The sequence below is a fragment of the Panulirus ornatus genome, chromosome 9 (genome assembly GCF_036320965.1).
Source record: "Panulirus ornatus isolate Po-2019 chromosome 9, ASM3632096v1, whole genome shotgun sequence".
Classification (NCBI taxonomy): Eukaryota; Metazoa; Arthropoda; class Malacostraca; order Decapoda; family Palinuridae; genus Panulirus; species Panulirus ornatus.
The window spans coordinates 40,083,759-40,104,494 of record NC_092232.1 but is presented as its reverse complement, the minus strand read 5'-3'; the positions used below and the strand labels follow the sequence as shown (position 1 = coordinate 40,104,494).

Sequence of the window (20,736 nt, the reverse complement as noted above, 5' to 3'; positions counted from 1 at the left end):
GAGCTGTCATCATGCATCACTGCAATCAAATCTTGAATTCATGATATGGGTCTGGTTGCTATCTTTTAGTTTGTATGTGGAGACCATCCACTTAAATTTCCTTGAATAGGATGGCTGTGGAACTTGCTTGCTTATTTTGTCTTTTCCTACATCCTTACTCCTTTTAAGAGACAGGTCTACAAACTTTTCAGGAACTCTCCAAATTTCTTCATTCATTTTCTTACCTAAATTCTTCTCACACATGATGGCCATGATTCGGGTAGTTTTATATATATACACACACACACATATATATATATATATATTTTTTTTTTTTCAAACTATTCACCATTTCCCGCGTTAGCGAGGTAGCGTTAAGAACAGAGAACTGGGCCTTTGAGGGAATATCATCACCTGGCCCCCTTCTCTGTTCCTTCTTTTGGAAAATTAAACAAAAAAAAAATAATGAGAGGGGAGGACTTCCAGCCCCCCGCTCCCTCCCCTTTTAGTCGCCTTCTACGACACGCAGGGAATACGTGGGAAGTATTCTTTCTCCCCTATCCCCAGGGAATAACACACACACACACACACACACACATATATATATATATATATATATATATATATATATATATATATATATATATATATATATATATATATATATATTATATATATATATATATATATATATATACATATATATAATAGGGGATTAAGAATACTTCCCACGTATTCCCTGCGTGTCGTAGAAGGAGACTAAAAGGGGAGGGAGCGGGGGGCAGGAAATGTTCCCCCTCTCGTTTTTTTTTTTTTTTTAATTTTCCAAAAGAAGGAACAGAGGGGGCCAGGTGAGGATATTCCAAAAAAGGCCCAGTCCTCTGTTCCTAACGCTACCTCGCTAAAGAAATAATATATATATATATATATATATATATATATATATATATATATATATATATATATATATATATATATTATCCCTGGGGATAGGGGAGAAAGAATACTTCCCATGTATTCCCTGCGTGTCGTAGAAGGCGACTAAAAGGGAAGGGAGCGGGGGGCTGGAAATCCTCCCCTCTCGTTTTTTTTTGTATTTTTCCAAAAGAAGGAACAGAGAAGGGGGCCAGGTGAGGATATTCCCCTCAAAGGCCCAGTCCTCTGTTCTTAGCGTTACCTCGCTAATGCGGGAAATGGCGAATAGTATGAAAGAAATATATATATATATATATATATATATATATATATATATATATATATATATATATATATATATGACTAAAAAAGACAAGTACTAGTATCCAATCAAAATTAATTGTATATTTGTATACATGTTTTCCAGAAATAGAAACGTTGCTGAATGTGTTCAATGAACAAGACTAGAATATATTGGGATGCTTTTTAATTTGTTCGTTTCTGTGGGACAGGATTATTCACCTTTGCTTTAGATTATCAATGCGAGTTCCTCAGGTGTTTCTGTCATTCTTGTACTATTTATGTAACTGTGTATTTACGAATAGTATCGTAATCAGTGTTTATTCTCTTTGTTGAATTATATTCATATTGCAGGAAGTTAATGATCTTTATATGATAATTGCGTTAATCTGAAACTGGACTGCTCAATGCTTGGAGGGTGTGTAAGTTAAGGAGTGAGAAGGAGCACCTGGAAACCCATGCATTTAGAGCAAATATCATGCAAATGTGGTTAGGTGTGAGAGACACTTGAATTCAGCAATTCAGTGACACACATCCGAAGGTAAGTAGATCAGAATGATGAAACTACGTTAGGAAAAGAGGAAACACTTTTTTCGTTTCGTTTACTTTTTAAAGGTTTAACTAAAAGAGAGGGGATGCTAGTGGGTGATATTTTGTTAAGTGAATTTGCAGAGTCTGTTTTGTCTGACCTTAAATATAGGAAAATTTATGATTTGGTTTTATCAAAACTCGGTTTCTATTTATACGTCATTCGATAATAAGACTGATCGAGAGAATAGTGCTGTAAGAGTTTGAGGGAAATATGATTATTTTGTATTTTCACGTCGATTTGTTTTGTGTTCAAGTTGTTCAATAGTGCGTCCCAAACTGAAGCAGACCTAAACACAGCCAAAAGTTGCCAGGCAGGCCTGGGACAAGGGAAAATATTGGGCATAAACCTTACCGCTCACTTGCGTTCTAGAACGGGACACGAGCAAATTGATTTTCAGAAGCGTTCAGCTCTGAGGCAAGACAGGTTACAGGGTAACTGAATAATCTCGTGAACTATACAGGACAGCTGATCACCCTGACAAATCTACTGACTCATGCTTAAATGCAGCTCTTTAAACTTTTGAAGTTATCACTTTAATTATAGATCATTCTTGATGATTCAGACACAGTACCTGCAGTCTGTTGTGAATGCGTTGATGTAGGTGGTCTAGAATCAGAAGGTCTGACCAGGAGTGTTGCAGTAGCTTCATCTGATCATCAACCTGAGAAAAATAAAACATAGTCAGTAATCACAGGCAAAGTTATGATTCTGGCACAGCATTGGCCATATTTCACAATATACTATTGTAAGCTTGCAGCCATGGTCTAATGATATACAGCTGTTGTGCTTAAGGATTCATTACGACTATCTCATCAAGTTGTATCCATAATACAGTGGGAGTTTTCTTTTTATTCAGAGCCAAGAAAAATCAGATTACCATAAATGTGATGTCAAATATTGAACTTTCAAAAGTTGCAGGAAGCCTAACTGTATTGATCATTTGTTCCAGGATACAGTGTAGTATACGGGTGGTAAGCTTACTGACCTGGTTCAAACCTGGATTACAATGGAATGACCTAGTTTCATACTTACTGTTAGGTAATACCTGTCTTCCTCTGAATTTCTAATTATTGGTAATTTTCAAGTATTAAGCATTTGTTGCCTAGTGTGTTTTCAAATGTACATTTACAAAAAAGTCTACCTTACAGGATAAGCATGTATTTGTGACGAGTAGAAAAATTGAATAGGAATTGCTGAAGTTTATAGGGGTGAAAAAATGAATGGGAAATGCATTAGTTGTAAGTAACTGTGACGTTTTAGGAAAACGACAAAAAAAAAAAACGAAAACGGGCTATAATCAGTTTCAAGTAGCGTTTAGAATCCATCCATCATACTCGGTTCACACTGAATATCAGCTAGGACACGCTATATATATATATATATATACACACAAGAGTGCATACAGAGTCGCGGGACCTCGTCCTGCGCGAGGTGGCCGTCTCCCTCACTTCCTAACTTCCTACCCACTACCTCCCCATCCGCACCGTCCCCCCTGCCCCACTAACCTACATTCAGAGCTGTGATGCTTGTGGGCGCGGGAGTGATACCATACTCCTGTCACACGCCACTACAACCTCCTCACATGTCACAATCACATACACCACCCTACCCTACCCAATATGGTATATCCTTTTTCATTACGGAAGTTATACTAATTAAAAAAAATAGATTTCTTTTCTATCGTCTTGATATTACCTAGAGATATTTGAAACTTCGAAACTGCGTTTACATTTGCTGTAGTGTCTGTCATCAATGGTTTTCATTTTAAATATGAAAGATATGTGAAACACGGATGAGAACTGACAACCAAACAGAATGTACAGCTAACCTTTATCAACCCTTAACCGCACTGTCCTGAAGCCACTTCACAAAGGATTGTCATAACTAAAGGTGGTGTAGCTGAAGTTACGGTGAGGATGAGGTAGATGAATGTGGTGAAACATAATGGGGGTGGTGGTGGTTGTACTAGTGGAGTCGGAATATGTGGAACTGAATGTGGAAGCGAGTTTGGGCCTTAGGATTTTCTTACATAAATGTTTGATGAAAAACAGGTGGAGTTATGTTTTGGAGTTGTTTGCTTCTACAAGTTTTGTTTGGAAATAATTTCTTAAAGGTCGATGTTTGTCTCCAGGTGAAGGTTTCGCTCAGGTTAGGGGTTTATCAAGAGGTGAAGGTTGCTGAGAGTTGGAGACTGAACGGTGGATGTGGAAGCGCCACACTCGCAGTGAGTTTACCAGTGATGACGTGGAACAACACAGAAAGGGAAAGCCCGAGTCAATCTCGTTAAGGAAGGTTACTGCTAAGATTAAAGAAGCAGCGGCCTTGACCAGTTGTATGTACACTGATGTTTCTCTGGTTAGTCAAACATTATTGTTTTTCCTCGTGTAGTACATTGCGTTTATTTTTGTGCATTAGTGGAGAGTGTGTGAATTACTTGAATGCAAACTGGACTTGTTTGCACTTATTATTTTCTGAGTATATTATCTTTTGCATACCATATAGTGATCAGAACTCCCCCCCCCCCCTCGCTCCCCTTGTTCACTTGCTATGTAACCGCACTATTCCCAAGGTGTCGGCTAGTCTACCCTGCGGGTTTAACAAAGAAGAAGGAAGTCTTCAGCTTGCCAGCTGATAATAGCTCCCTCTTGCTACTAACTATCATAGAAGTTATTTTCTCAAGAACAATGATGAGTGTAACGTTTCTCATTATCTGGCGTGAGGTAGGGGAGAAGAGCCCTAGTGGTTCGGTGGGTTAAGGGCGACGAGGGCGTTGAGAGAGGCAGTGCGCGCCACTTTGTCATCCTTGGGGCTGGCCTTGGCGTAATGACGGAAACCTGTGTGTGCCTCCCAGCACCCACCGCCTCCCATCACGTCTTACCTGCTCTCTCCCCTGCCTCCTTACACATCCATCGTACATCTACTAGTGAAACATCTCATTCTCTCGTACATAATCTACGTGATCATGATTCTCTTCTCTCTCTCTCTCTCTCTCTCTCTCTCTCTCTCTCTCTCTCTCTCTCTCTCTCTCTCTCTCTCAAATATTAAACATCAAATGTATGCTTGAACCAAACTCATATATATTATGTTGGATAATACGAATTATTAGTCTCGTATACACAGACAATTGCAAATCAGGATACAATTCGTACCCTTAAGTTCCGAACATATTCAGTACGATACCACTTGCAGCAGTAATACCTTGTTTATTGATGTGCTGAGATTGAAACAATGGAGAGTCAGCTAAATACTGTGATGACTGTGACGGCTAAACATGTGAAGGCTAGGCTCTGGCTGGGCTGGACGGGTGGTGGTGGTGGTGGTGGATGCGAAGGAATGCATGGCACACGCGGTCCGTGGCTAGCCTAGCCCTCCAGCCTTCCGCGTTGGGCTCTACCACCAGGCCCGTACTGCCACCCTCAAAACAATAGTTACCACACCATACGAAAACCCGAGGTATGTTTTGGGCAAGAGATTGGATTCTAACTTAATGTTTAATCAGAAAGGGAAAATTAATTCATTCCGTTCCATTTTTTTTTTCTTTTTGCCGCAATCAACCTCGGAAATGTTTAGTTATTACAGGCTTTTTCTGTACCGATCGATGAGGTGGAAAATCTTCCAATGGTAGGTCAACGAAGAATTTGTAACAGCAGAAAGAAATTGGAGACTGAAAAGACGTAGACCAGCGTACTCTCTCATTTCCCCTTCAGACATTTGGTAGACTTAGCGCCAGTTATTGGACGCTGGAACCCAGCCGGGTGTCTGGAGGCTGTGTGGAGCCTTCTGCGTCTCGGGAACTAATACTTTACATCAGAGGTGATTTACACTTCCTACTCGTTCAAGTGACAAAGAACCTCTTCCTGAACGACTGAACTGTTCGTTGCTACTCGTGCAAACGTAGTCATTGTTTTGAACAACATAGTGAGCTATAGAAAAAGACATCCGGATGCTTTGTATGGTTGCACGCGTATGTTATTGAAAATGACTACAGAGGAAGTTTTAACAAGAATATAAAGAGCACCACAGTTCCAATGTTACGAAAGAAGCCGTCAGAGTGCACATCGTACCCCGAGCCTCACTCACATCGTTCTACTGTCGCCATCTGTAAGCAAACTCGCCAACTACTCTAAGGCGGAGGCCATTTATATGTAGCTATATTTACTGTAGAGGTAAGATCTGACACCCGTTGATAATGATATCATAAATCAGTAGCAAAATGTTACTGAGCCAAGTTTCAACTACGTACACAAATACTTTCAATGTAATGACTAAATACATAATTCATGAAGAGGAGTGTTCGATGGCTAGGCCTCTTCTCCTATCCCACCGTAGATTATGTTTTGTCAATGAAATTCATCAACAGGTAAATAAAGTTAGTGAAGGAATATCTGTAAGAGTGCGAGAACAGCAAGAATGGTGGGTGTGTACCTTGAATCGCAAGAGATTTTGCGTACTTGTTTCACTGCCCCTGACCCACTTCATGATGCCCGCCGTTCAACAGACATGATCATTTACATCCTACAGTGTAACGTCAAATGGACGGATTCTACATTAAGTCCATCGCCGTACCTTGGTTACGTTCTGAACACTGCCATGCTTGTTCACGGGTTCGTAAACAGTGATTTCCACTTGGGGCTCCACATCTCTTGAACTTTCTCTGTCGTATTACAGCTTCTGCAACTCTCACTTGTTGTCAGTATTCAGACTCATAATTTAGTTCATTCCATTTACACACTGATATATTTTAAAAGTACTTCTCTACATATTTAACAAGTTTCTCGGTTTATTTCATGTTATGGCCTCCCAATGTTCAATTACTAAACCTACGAGAAACCATTCACTGTCCAGATGGTCAAGCTGGTTGAAAATGATGTGGTACCAGATCACCTCTCAATCCTCTGTCTTCCATGCTTGACAAATTTAAGGCCTTTAGCGTTTTCCAGTAACTCGCCTCACAATTCTGGTAACTCCTTTGTTGTCTTCCTGTGTGTATGTGTGTGTGTGTGTGTGTGTGTGTGTGTAATCAATGTCCTTTAAAGAAATATCTCTTGAGAAAAAGGCTTAACAAATACATACGAAAATAATCGTAAAGACTCATGGTGGTGACTGTGAATGAATGAAAGTGACACGAAGAGAGAGAGAGAGAGAGAGAGAGAGAGAGAGAGAGAGATAGGGTGGTGTAGCGTGCGCAACCTTGACACACTAACCCGACAGAGAATGGGGCCCACTCTTGCCTCACTCTCCCTTATGAAAAAAAGGAAAAGAATACTGATTACTAGTATGTGTAACACTAGTGGAGATACTGATGGTGTTATAGTATGTGATTAAATAACTTAACGAGTGTGAAATACGATATATCGTTCCAGCCTCTCCTAAGGATAGTTTATGTACACGTTTTATATTCTTAGATGGTGACCCAGTATCGTTTTCGTCTAGAATGTTGTTACGATATATATATATATATATATATATATATATATATATATATATATATATATATATATATATTTGTTTGGCTAACGATACTATTTTTCTCAGAATAAAAATAGTTGGACAATGACGTTTTGAAAGTTACACTGATATCTCTTCAATATCGTGAAAATACTACTTGAGGAAGTTTAAGTTAGAGAAACATATGAGGAAGACTGATTTCTCAAACGAAAGTATTGACAAAATGATCTGCAGTGGGGGCAGACTGTCACAAGCGAGAGGGAGAGTGGGTCATGTGACGTCACATATTTCCACGCACTCTGGTAGTTTCTCTTCACAAATCCTTGCCCGGTAATACCTGTATTGCCATAAAGGCAAATCTATGAATGTGGTCAGCTGTAATCAACACAGGCAGTTATACTAATTGTAAAAGTAATAAAAGAAATCGAAAGTGCCAGAGTAAAGCCTTGTGTCATGCACTTGGCACTACTGACCTAAATTGCCGCTCTCGGAATCCGGTCGTAGTGGCCTCCCTGACACACGGCCGGCATCCACCAACTCCCTCAGTGGTGGCCTGCATCAGTTGCCAAGATCCTTTTTGCTTCTTGCTTTATTCCGCCAAAAAGACTATATCTTTAGCTATATAATTATGAATTGTGTTACAAACGTTTTAAATTGAGAGTGCTTCATAACTGGTATGAGCAGGCCATATATATGAAGGTGTTTACGACGTAGTATTGGTGGTGGCCGCTCCAGGCTGGCGGTGCCTCTATCACGCGTGAGGCTGGTATGTTTACTCTCTCCTGGCACTGATTACTGCGTACTGGCTCACTCGCCCCACTTCACCAACTGCTGCCCTCCGAGCATCACCTTCCTTCTCTACTATCTATACCGATGAAAGCCTACTGGCGTTCTTTGTTTCGAGAAGACTAAAACTGGTTTTTATCCGTTATGATTTAAATTCATGATTTGAATATATGCAGCATTCAAGTGATATGGTATAAAGGTGGGCAAAAGAGTATCTTGCATGGGACAAAGTTCACAGCTGAGCATCGGTAAGGTACGAAAAATTAGTGATGGTGTTACACAGGGAACAGATTACATAAGTATTATCAACAAACAGTTTAAAACGCTCAGAGGAACCAGGCAGTTTCCAAGTCATCGCCACGAAAGTCTCGAACACATGAAAGGGTCGTCGTTTTCATAACAGAACAGTTACGTATACGTTATTACTCAGCTTCATTATATGAAGGATGAGAACAAACGTTATATGAAGTGGCCACGTCGGAGTGTGCCAGCTTCGTGATGAGATCAGCTTTCTAGTCAACCTCCTTGAACTGCAGGGAGAGGGTAGGTAAGGGCATGTGACCGTGATAACGGGGCTTACGAAGGGCCGCCTTGAAAGGCTGTATGTGTCCTTGTGTGGCGCATGTTAGTGGGAAGGGTAGAGTGATTCGTTCTACTGGCTGGCGGAGCCTTTACCTGCCCTGAGGCCCGGCCATCACCCGTAGGCTGGGGTCGCTCGGCCTACTCCGCCTTCCCTCTCTCTGGCTGGGGCCACGCGAGGTGGTCTGTGTCTCAGACAACCAAGGTCCTGACTATGTCCCACATATCCTGGGTCTGTGTAAAGTTAATATTCCAGAATTTTCTACGTAAATTGTTCACGATCAGTAGTGGCAGCCACGTCAGGCAGAGAGTGAGTGGATGCTGGTTAGGTACTGTGTTGTCAACGAGAAAGTAGGTCAGTGTTACCTATTCTTCTTTCACCTTGATATGACGTTTGTTATATTGTATGTTGAACATGGCTTCCGAGGTACTGGGTCTAGCGAATGAGGGACATCGACGCCATATATATATATATATATATATATATATATATATATATATATATATATATATATATATATATATATATATATATATATCTTTCTTTCATACCATTCGCCATTTCCTGCATTAGCGAGGTAGCATTAAGAACAGAGGACTGGGCCTTAGAGGGAATATCCTCACCTGGCCCCCTTCTCTGTTCCTTCTTTTGGAAAATTAAAAAAAAAAACAAGAGGGGAGGATTTCCAGCCACCCGCTCCCTCCCCTTTTAGTCACCTTCTACGACACGCAGGGAATACGTGGGAAGTATTCTTTCTCCCCTATCCCCAGGGATATATATATATATATATATATATATATATATATATATATATATATATATATATATATATATATATATATAATGATACTTGTTTGGTTTGAAACGGAGAAGACTTAAAGATAAAACGAACTAATGTGAGCAACAGGAACCATCTCAACATGATTAGTAAAGACTATCTTAAATAACCTCCTGATCATGGCCATACGATCATGGCCATACGATCATGGCCATACGATCATGGCCATACGATCGTGGCCATACGATCATGGCCATACGATCGTGGCCATACGATCATGGCCATACGATCATGGCCATACGATCATGGCCATACGATCATGGCCATACGATCATGGCCATACGATCATGGCCATACGATCATGGCCATACGATCGTGGCCATATAACATACCCTTTATTACTGTATACAGAAAAAGGAATGTTAAAACTTACTGCTTGTAAGAGACGGCAAAACAAAGAACTCCTGAGTACAGCACATCGAAATGATTAATAATAATAATAATAATAATAATGATAATAATAATAGCAAGGAGACTAGAGTAACATCAGCAACAACAATAACAATAATAATAATAATAATAATAATAATTATTATTATTATTATTATTATTACTATCATTATTATTATTATTACCATTATTATTATTATCATTATTATTATTATTATTATTATTATAAAATCAATAATAATGATTTATTTCCACACGAGTACAAGTTCCCGTTTTAGCGGAGTAGCGACGCGTGATAATAGTTACGACGATCGTATTTCAAGTAAGTAATATTGTGTTAGCGAGGAAGCGTCACAGCGAGCGGCCCCCTCTGCACACGTCTGTATGAGGCTGCTACATTTCATCAGGGGTGACCACAGAGGGAAGGGAAAGACTGGCTTTGGGAACATTCCCTTTCTCAACCCAGCGCCTCACTGTACGTACATGAGAACACTGATTCCCGTGCGCTACACAAACTATGATAAATGTTATATCAAAATGATTTCTTTCGAACACCCTCGGGTAATTCCCCTTACAAGAACCATTAACAGACCCTTATCGAAAGCAAGCTGTAAACTTTCAATGATTTTTTTTAAAACCGATTAATTTTGTATTTTTTCTTATATAATTGATTTTGAGAGAATAATATAAGTATAGGGCAAGAGCAACGTGTGTGGACACTGCACTGATAACGTTGCGTTCACGTCAGCGGATAGCAAGGTGCTACGGAGGTGGTATTGAGACAACTGATGCTTCTTGTAAACCTTATTCTGAAATCCAGCAGCAGGAGCAGCCTCCACCTGCCTGCCGCCCACACCCAAGCTTTACCGCCAATTTCAGTTTGAAAAACTGGCGAGCTGGGAGTGGTTATGTCCCAGAGTGGGATACACTGCTCCACACTACAATCTTGGGTCTGGGAAATACGGGGAAAGAAAACAGGTTTGGGAAATAATGGGAGAGAAAATGTTGGTGATTTAAGGTCATGATGATGGTGAGGTTTAGCATGATGATCTAAGATCTTGTCAAACATTCACATGACAGTCAGTCAGGCAAGGTGAGATGTGGTAGGGTCGGTGCCTCTCCTCCAGCACGCGAGGCTTCACCTTGAGAGGAACAGACCAGCAGCTCCTCCAGGACGGCTACTGCTGTACTGGTCATGTGTTATCTTGGTGGGATCCCTCACATGTGTCTGGCAATTATCTTCACTCTACATTTTACGGCAGGTTAGCAGAGCCTGGCAGCCAAGGCACATCTTCAGCACATCTCTCAGTGTATTCAACAATTACATCTGATGATGATGATGATGATGATGATGATGATGATGATGATGATGACGTCCATTACCGCCACCATCATCTTCCAGTTATCCGTAATTAACCTGCGTTTTTAAGCTCTGGTAAACCTTGGAATTTCGGTTGTGTAACGCAGTGTTCCAGTCGTCCGGCATTACAACAGTAGCTAATGACTTGTTTAATGAGTATGATGTGACGACCCTTATGTAGTACTACATCATTTGGGCATGACAGTTGTTCCCATCTGTCATATACTAGGAGGAGGAGGAGGAGGAGGGCGCGGCGTGTGTGTGTCACCAGAGATGTGAGTGAGGCACGATAGCAAGCTTCGTCGTCATAGTCTTCCTGAAGGAGGCCGATGAAACCAGATGAAAAGAATGAATTCCCAGCTCCTCCTACAGTTCTCCACACTAACCAACATTCATACCTTTTGGTTATTACAGACGACACTCGACTGGTGTGTGTGTGTGTGTGTGTGTGTGTGTGTGTGTGTGGAGGCCGATGCGACAGAATGAGACCGAGAAGTTACGGGAGGGTGGAGGGTAATGTTGATGGGCAATGAAGGAGAGTGTCGGGAGAGGTGCGTGCCTCCAGGGACTGCTCCTGATGACTGCAGCACACACGACACACGCTTCTCGTCAGTTGTGGCTGTGACCCACACACGACACGTCGCAGTAGGTGACAAATCCTCCTCAAACATTTCCCAGTTACGAGTCACGTTCAGAAAGGGGAATATATCACCACTATTGTATCCCTCATCTGGATGTACTGAGGAGGCAGGCAGGACACGAGGCGTACCCATCATCTGGATCTACTGGAGGTGGAGGAGGTAAAACCGTGCAGGCGTCTTAGGTTAACATAACCGTTTTCTAGTGACAGTGTTCAACACAGGTGCTCTCCTCACAATGATTCACAACTTCCAGACGAAGTTGTTATGAAGAGGCCACTATCATTTCATGTGAATACGGTGGTGTATACCAGTCTTCCCCTCACGTCCTATCATGTGAATACGGTGGTGTATACCAGTCTTCCCCTCACGTCCTATCATGTGAATACGGTGGTGTATACCAATCTTCCCCTCACGTCCTATCATGTAAATACGGTGGTGTATACCAGTCTTCCCCTCACGTCCTATCATGTGAATACGGTGGTGTATACCAGTCTTCCCCTCACGTCCTATCATGTGAATACGGTGGTGTATACCAGTCTTCCCCTCACGTCCTATCATGTGAATACGGTGGTGTATACCAGTCTTCCCCTCACGTCCTATCATGTAAATACGGTGGTGTATACCCGTGTTCCCCTCACGTCCTATCATGTAAATACGGTGGTGTATACCAGTCTTCCCCTCACGTGCTATCATGTGAATACGGTGGTGTATACCAGTCTTCCCCTCACGTCCTATCATGTCAAGGCAACACATTATCAGGAAATATAACAGTGCCATCTGCCGGGCAGCCTACAGATGGTCTCAGTGTTGGTCTCTTGCTGCAGGTGTCTGCCCACAGCGACGACAGGCTCGCTATTCCTCCAAACACTTTCTCTTCGGTGCTTGTTGTGGTTGATGGTGGAGGAGCTTGACCTTGATGTGGGTGGTGGTGGAGCAGCCTGACCTTGGTGTGGTTAGTGGTGGAGCAGCCTGACCTTGGTGTGGTTGGTAGTGGAGCAGCCTGACCTTGATGTGGAAGGTGGTGGAGCAGCCTGACCTTGGTGTGGAAGGTGGTGGAGCAGCCTGACCTTGATGTGGAAGGTGGTGGAGCAGCCTGACCTTGGTGTGGAAGGTGGTGGAGCAGCCTGACCTTGATGTGGAAGGTGGTGGAGCAGCCTGACCTTGATGTGGTTGGTGGTGGAGTAACGTGACCTTGGTGTGGTTGGTGGCGGAGCAGCCTGACCTTGGTGTGGTTAGTGGTGGAGCAGCCTGACCTTGATGTGGTTGGTGGTGGAGTAACGTGACCTTGGTTTGGGTGGTGGTGCTGCTGCTGCTTGACCTTGGTTGGCTGACGGTCAGTGGTAGTGGAGCCTGACCTTGACGTGGTCGACCTTGAAGTGGGCAGAAGGACAGAGTGAGTCAGCACAACCAGTCCACACAATCAAGCACGTGGAGGTTGACCCCGTCCGATACCGGGGTTAGACTGGGTCATGTTGTCAAGGTCACTATCTGGAGAGAGTGTTATCATAATCTCGGTCTACCTCTCTTGCCTACTGGTGTGGCTGTGATCCTGGCTCGGTACTTAGCTGCACTACATGGTTGCGGGAAAGTTTGATGTAGTCCACACACAAGGGTCCCTCTCATGATGTGTCAGCATTGGCTCATTATATCTCCCTCAGTAAGAAAGAAGACAATGTTCTTGCTGTTTCTTCCTTCACTGTTGGGGGAATTTTGCCTTGAGACCTGGTACAGTGCTGCATCTCGGTTGTATACGCCCACACGTCTTCTCTGATAATCATTTTCACTTGGGATTTTTAATTATCATCTTGGGTTAAAGGTGTGCAAGACCAGCTGAGATGTTTAGGTTTGGTCGCTGACATAAGCTCTGTCCATCGTGAGTGTGTGCACCACAATATGTACGGTGTGTATGTAGGGAGATCGTGGAGTCACTAACAAACGTTACCATTTCTTGATAAACCTTTTTCATTAAAACGGTTGCAATTTGTCAAAAGTACTGAATATCGCTTGTATATTAGTATTTTTTTCTATCGTAATTTAATTAACGTAGCGTATTTCCTGAATGACCTGTCAGCGAAGAAACTAGTATTGTGTACGTCAGCAGGTGAGCGTCACGCTACAGTCACCTGTGTTCTGTAGGTGGTACCCCTCAGGTTCACCTGGCTGATGGCTCTACCAAAGCTGCCAGACGACCAGCTGACGACAAGGACGAATACAGAAGGAAGGAAGAATATTCCGGCCAGAAAAGAGAGGAAGAAAAGCGAGATGGGATAAATCGACTCCGGTATTGATGCTTACCTTGAGATCCTTGAAGAAGCAGGAGTTGCGCGCCCAGTCGACCTGGGCGAAGAGGTTCTGGTCGAGGACTTTGCACATGAGCTCGAAGAGATCGACCTCACACTGGTTGTAGGTCTGGTTTTGGAGGAGGGAGAAGAGCGACGCCTGCCACTCTTGGTCGTCCACCGTCTCCACCAGCTCGCGGATGATGATGGGGATCCTTGGCCCGCCCACCGGGGTCCGACCCCCACCTCCACCTTCGCCGCCCCCTCCACCCACGCCAGCCGAAGGCGGCGCACCCGTGGTTGGTGGAGCGGCTGTGGACTGAGGGTTGGTGACCCAGATGGTGGGCTCAGGACCAGGGATGATGGGCGTGACGGGACCAGAGGCTACCAGACCGCTGGTGCCGCTGGTGGCCGCCACCAGCCCGCCCAGGCCGCCCATCGGGGACGGAGATGAATCGGGCGACGATGTGGACGAAGACAGGAAGGGACTCTGTATTTCTTCCTTAATATGTACGTGTGAGGAGGGCGCTGAGGTGTAGCCTGGGGCGGAGTAGGTAATGGCCACGCCGGAGGAGGAGGGCGGCCGAGCGCCGGACAGGAGCCCTGGATGGGTCAACTGCCGCTGTCGGAGCATTTGTAGTTTCCGTGCTCGGTCACGCTTGTACATGGGACCGAACTTGTTGCGGCCGCCTCGCATTCGGTCTGCACGAACCGCTGCAAAGAGAAGGAAAACCAATGTTAACCAGATATAAGTACAAATTTCCTGCAGACAATACAATAATATCTAAGATCATTTTAAGAAATTTGTCAACTGAAATGAGACAATGATCATGTTACCATGATACCATGGTGACGCGTCAAGAAGAACTACGGTCATGTTACCATGATACCATGGTGACGCGTCAAGAAGAACTACGGTCATGTTACCATGATACCATGGTGACGCGTCAGGAAGAACTACGGTCATGTTACCATGATACCATGGTGACGCGTCAGGAAGAACTACGGTCATGTTACCATGATACCATGGTGACGCGTCAGGAAGAAGTACGGTCACAGAGAGCGTGGCAGTTTCAGCAAGTCTCCCCTGCTTGAGTAATAGCAAGTGTTGATATATTCACATACCACCAACAGATGGCAGGCGTGTCTACTCTTGATAACAAACGTTTACACACACACACACACACACACACCAGTGCTTGTAACATTCTTGGTCAGTGTTGCCAGTATAGAGCCAGAGGTAGTGAGTGTGTGTGTGTGTGTGTGTATGTGTTTTCCAGTAAGTAATATGGACACGTCAGGAGGTGAGAGAACCCAGGCCATGCTATCTCGTCCCCCAGCTGGAGGTGTGGGTCGACGGTGGTAGCGGGGACAGGATGACCCGCCAGGTATTTCCGCAGCAGCAGAAGGATCGCTGTCCTGCCGTAGGAGCAGGAGGAGGAGGAGGAGGAGACTCCCCTGCGCCAGGAGAGCCTGGGGGGGGGGGGGGGGGATCAGGGCACACACACACACACACACACACACGAAACTCCCCGCTTGGCAACCCCCCACCACCACCACCACCTGGAACCAACTTTCACTCCGCTACTTACGTAACCCGTATCGTAACAACAAAGAAATTAATTCCAGGTGACAAAACGCGTAAAATGCGTCACGAGAACGCTCGTGTGGGCGTCAAGAACCTGCACTCAGGAACCACCAGTCGGTCTCATGTCATTAACCACATCATTAGGAGATGACAGTGAAAATGACGAAGTTGTGAGTTTGTGCACATCATTATTCTGTCTACATTTCCATCACGTTAACGACGGTGTAATCAGAGATGAAATGTGCCGTTGAGGTTTGTTAACGAGGCGAGTTAATGACCAGCCAACCAACCAACCACACCTTCATCACCTCTTTTCTTGGTCTTGTTAAGTACCCCCTTCCCCTCCTCACTCACCCCCCCAGCACGTACTCCTGTCCAGTGTACACTTCTGGCTTTCCTGTGATCAACGGTATGGATTACTGGGGAGGAAATTACGGGGGAAATATTAAAAGTTCTGCAGTTGGAGAGAACATTTTGTATGAAGGCAGCCATGTGTCCTGTGTTGTCAACAGCTAGGGTGTGCAGTGTTGGCTGCTGAACGCAATCTTCCCGTTTTTTGTGAGCGTGAAATTCGGATACGTCTGTCTGTGTGTGTGTCTTGTGTAGTGCTGGACCACGCCCCTCGCCTCCTCCTCCCCCCCCCCCCCACCTTCTTCTTCCCTCCCCATATGCCGTCTCTTTTACCTCCCCTCCTCCTCCTCCTCCTCCTCCCCACCCCACTACATCCTACCCCTCCTCCCTCCTCCCCGCCTCACCCCACCATTGACGTTAATTGCTGGGAAAATAAACCCCAGGAAATGCCTTAACTTACACCACACCTGCCCCACAGCAGGTCATCCCCCACACCTGCACCACAGCAGGTCATCCCCCACACCTGCAATGTCGGGCATGGTGGGGCAGGACCCCTGTTATGAGCCTCCTCGTAGATCAGTAATGTCTCTCCCCCAACCCTCACAGTGCACATGGGTGGGTGATGATCAACAAGTATTGACATATAAACACACGTTGCTGGCCAGACATTCATTGGGTAGAACCCTCCACTGCTCTAACTCGGTGAGTGCAAAAGGTCATAGTTATTAGTACTGGATCCTTAATAAAAACAATGAAGCTTGTAGTGATACCCCCGTACACCCAGTGATACCCCCGTACACCCAGTGATACCCCCGTACACCCAGTGATACCCCCGTACACCCAGTGATACCCCCGTACACCCAGTGATACCCCCGTACACCCAGTGATACCCCCGTACACCCAGTGATACCCCCGTACACCCAGTGATACCCCCGTACACCCAGTGATACCCCCGTACACCCAGTGATACCCCCGTACACCCAGTGATACCCCCGTACACCCAGTGATACCCCCGTACACCCAGCAGAACTGACAGTTTGTACATACAAAGCCAGACCCGCTGGTGATAGGTCATTAAAGAACCAGGTGAGCGATGGTTGGCAATTTGAGGCGGGTCTGATCATATATAGAGCGGAGAATGATGATATCATAATGACTAGTGTTAACTGTGATCGCTGGTGCCTACAAGGTGTCCATGCGGGAGGTATGTTTACATGAAAAGTTCAAAGGATGAGTGAACTTGTCAGTGGAGAGACTTACATAAATCCTGGTCTCATTAGGTTATGGAGTCGTGTACCAACTACAGTTGTGGTAGGCTGCTCCCAGCGGTGAGGAGAGCTCCATTAACTGCCGACACATCAGATTAGCAAGTCATGAAATGGTTATGGGTCTTACGGAGGTGGGAGGCTCTTCCCAGAGCGGCCACAGCTCCATTAACTCCCGTCACATTACATTAACGGGTCGTGTCCAGGTTGTGACGGTGCTAGGAAGCTGTTCCCACACTAGATCAAAAGTACATCAACTACCGTCACATCAGACGAAAGCGTCGTGCCCTAGTTACCGTTGTTACTGTGACGCTAAACTGCGGACGAGCAACAGCAGAATGTCGCCCTCCAGGTATCCCAGTAACATGGTCTGGTCGTTCTCCAGACACACAACCCTCGCGAGAAATACAAACGAATACAAACAGCAGTAAACCACTGGGTGCTTCCCAGGCTGTATGTAACAGTGGAAATGATCAGAAACACAGATTAGTGTGGTATTATAAGTGTGAAGGCAGACACATGAATCAAACATAATAACCTGCAAATTGTCAACGTGACTGTGGCTGCGCACATAATGAAAGTCGTGGACTTGAAGCTGTGTATCTATCACGTCTTAAGCGTATCTTCACTACTGCTTCAACCACTGTAACGGGAAAATCGTTCCATATGTTTACAATCCTGTTGAAGAACAAGTAATTCGCTTCATTCGAAGTAAAACGTTGGCCCACGAGTTTGTATCCATTACTATGTGTGAAATCAGATGAATCATGTCTTAGGTAACTTGATATAACAAGATTATCAAAGCCTTTTATCATTTTCAATCCTTGTATTAGATCACCTCTTAACCCTCTTATTTCTAAACTAAATAGATTCAAGTCGTATAATCAGCTCTCGTAAGACTTGTTTCTTAGCTCGACGCTACTCTCTCTCCATCTTGTTTATGTCTTTGTTTCAGGTCGGGTGAGCAAACCTGAACACAATATTCAAGATGTGGACGAAACAATCAATTGTAAAGAGTAAGGATGATTTCCCTGGACTTATATTCGAAGACTCTACTGTGAATCTAAGAATTATCTTCGCTCTTTTCTCACAGCTTCTGTGAACTGCTTACTGGGTTTTAGGTGACCAGAGATTATTACGCCCAAGCCTTTTATCCTCATTTACCTTTTACAGTTCAACAAAATTCATACTTAAGCTTGCCTTTCCGTTTTTGCAACCGATAATGTATGACTTTGCAATTATCGATATTAAAATTGATTTCCCAGTTCGTCAGTCTGTCTATGTCAGCTTGATACTGTAAACGTTCAAGTTCATTGGTAGATCTATTTCCCAACTCTGTTACATCAGCAGATTTTTATACCAAACAATGCAGCCCATCATCAATATCATCAATAGATGTGAGAGAGAGATTTGGTCCCAAGACTGATCCTTGTGGTACTCCACTTGTTACGTCTAACCATTCTGAGGCATGGCTATTTACCACAACTCTTTGTTTACGGTCGGTCAACCAATTCCCTATCAATCGAAGTACAACCCCATCAGTGCCATGTGACTTCAATTTCGCTCGTTATATTTGATGTGGAATTTTATCCAAAGCTTTTTGAAAATCGAGATAGATGTCATCCAGGGCTTTACTGTCCTCATCCATGTTCATTGTATCCTAAAAGAAATTTGTGTCAAAATAGCATCGCTAGTTGTCTGGTTCCTCCGAGTAAACACCACAAGAGGCAGAGCTGCGGATTCTGTAGTGTATGAAAATAATGTCCTGTTCCCCTAATAAAGATTTGATATTCAACAATTTCGAACACTGAACTTGGCTTCTACAACATCATACTGACACAGTCTTCGTGGTGGCCAGATTACAAAGATGTGGAACAAACTTGTCGCATTGGTAGAGGATTTAGGTGTTGGATGAGAGGAAAAGGTGGAGGGGACAAGTTGTCCAAGAAAGAGAAGATATTTGATTAAATGGGCAGATGGAAGCAGACTCCCGTCGCTCATGGTATGGGAAAACCTGACGTAGGAACACGTCGCCCTGGGGCCTCTGTCGTCACCAGCACACAGACCTCAACAGACAGAAGAGAAAAGGAAGGAAGACTGAGAGCCAAGGCAGCGATACGAACAGTAGCAGCAACGGTGGCAGAAGAAGCAGAAAAGATCACAGAAGAAGCATCTTAAACGAGAACACAAGTCCAGCGTCGGCAGGAGGAGAGACACTACGAGAAGAAGCACTGACAGCAGCAGCAGCAGTAACCCCAGAGGTCGCCACAGGTCCTTGGATCAGCGGGTCTGAACCCCCGGCGGGAGCTGGTCCTCCTGCTACACTGGGGGGGAAAAAAACTCGTGTATTGTGTGACCTGAGGGGCACATCCCTGCTGCCCCACTGACCCGGCCCGTTACTCCACGACTGATAGACTCTCCACACACAGAAAAACACACACAAGCACATTCCCTGCTTTCACTTGAGTATGGCGAGTGATGCGGTGTTGAGCGAGTATGAATTATAATGGTATTGTTATTTTCACCCATACATCCAGAGATGTTGTCAGAGTCACAAGCCCCTACCACCACAGTGGTGGAAGCCGCCACACTAAGGTTGTCAGTGGAGTGCCTGGTGGAGGGGACGGCTACTGGTCTCCACATGATGGTTGGTAGGGCGTGGTGGTCTCTGGTGGCTGGGTGTTGCAACGGCTTAAGGGAGACGGCGGGCGGCCACTAGTGGCGAAATGATAGGGGTGAGTGGATGATATAGGGCAGGGGGGTGGGGGCAGTACAGGCGGGGAGAGGTACTATCGGGAGGGAGGGAGAAGTGAGAGGTCAGGTGGGCTGAGGGAGAGGAATTGGGGCGAGAATGTGAGAGCGCGAGAGAAGCAGGTCTGTACAGTATAGAAATGAAGACATGAGTTACTACTGACGACTTGACGAGGGGAATAGGAGTGGAAACAAACATCTGTGTCTCAAGTAAATGATCCCTGGACATGATAGGTTAAAAGAGTGACACAAAGATGTCAGGAGGAGAGACGTCTTATGCCCAGTCTGTCCCAGAACCCAGGACTGCCTCGGGTCGCACACGGAGGTCCGACACCGGGAGCGAGGTATCAGACCTCGTCCGTCCAGGAGTTCCAGAGTCTTGCCTTCGTCAGTCGTCCTATGGTGAACATTTCTGAGAGATGTTTGACACATCCCCTGGTGGCGTGCCGCTCCGCCTCCTCCCAGAACCTTCACAATCTTGTGCCGACTAGATCCACTCTACCATGGTAACCTTTCCCCTCTCTCTGACAGCACCCACCTCTCTCTCTCTCTCTCTCTCTCTCTCTCTCTCTCTCTCTCTCTCTCTCTCTCTCTCTCTCTCTCTCTCTCTCTGTTGGTACATCTGAGAATGTCAGTCTTCAGTCGGCAGTTTATCAGACGTCTGCGGAAGAAG

The 20,736-nt window shown here is 44.7% G+C and overlaps 1 protein-coding gene across 2 annotated transcripts in view; it reads right to left on the bottom strand.

The window, feature by feature from the left end:
* The window catches only part of LOC139750359 (nuclear hormone receptor FTZ-F1-like), a 420,892-nt gene that overhangs the window by 10,268 nt on the left and 389,888 nt on the right, over positions 1-20,736 (bottom strand). For both annotated transcript variants that reach the window (XM_071665068.1, XM_071665066.1), the window contains 2 exons: positions 14,125-14,822; positions 2,358-2,447 (listed from right to left, as the gene is read on the bottom strand). In XM_071665068.1, the coding sequence (XP_071521169.1) occupies positions 2,358-2,447; positions 14,125-14,822 (788 nt within the window). The remainder of the gene's footprint in view (positions 1-2,357; positions 2,448-14,124; positions 14,823-20,736) is intronic.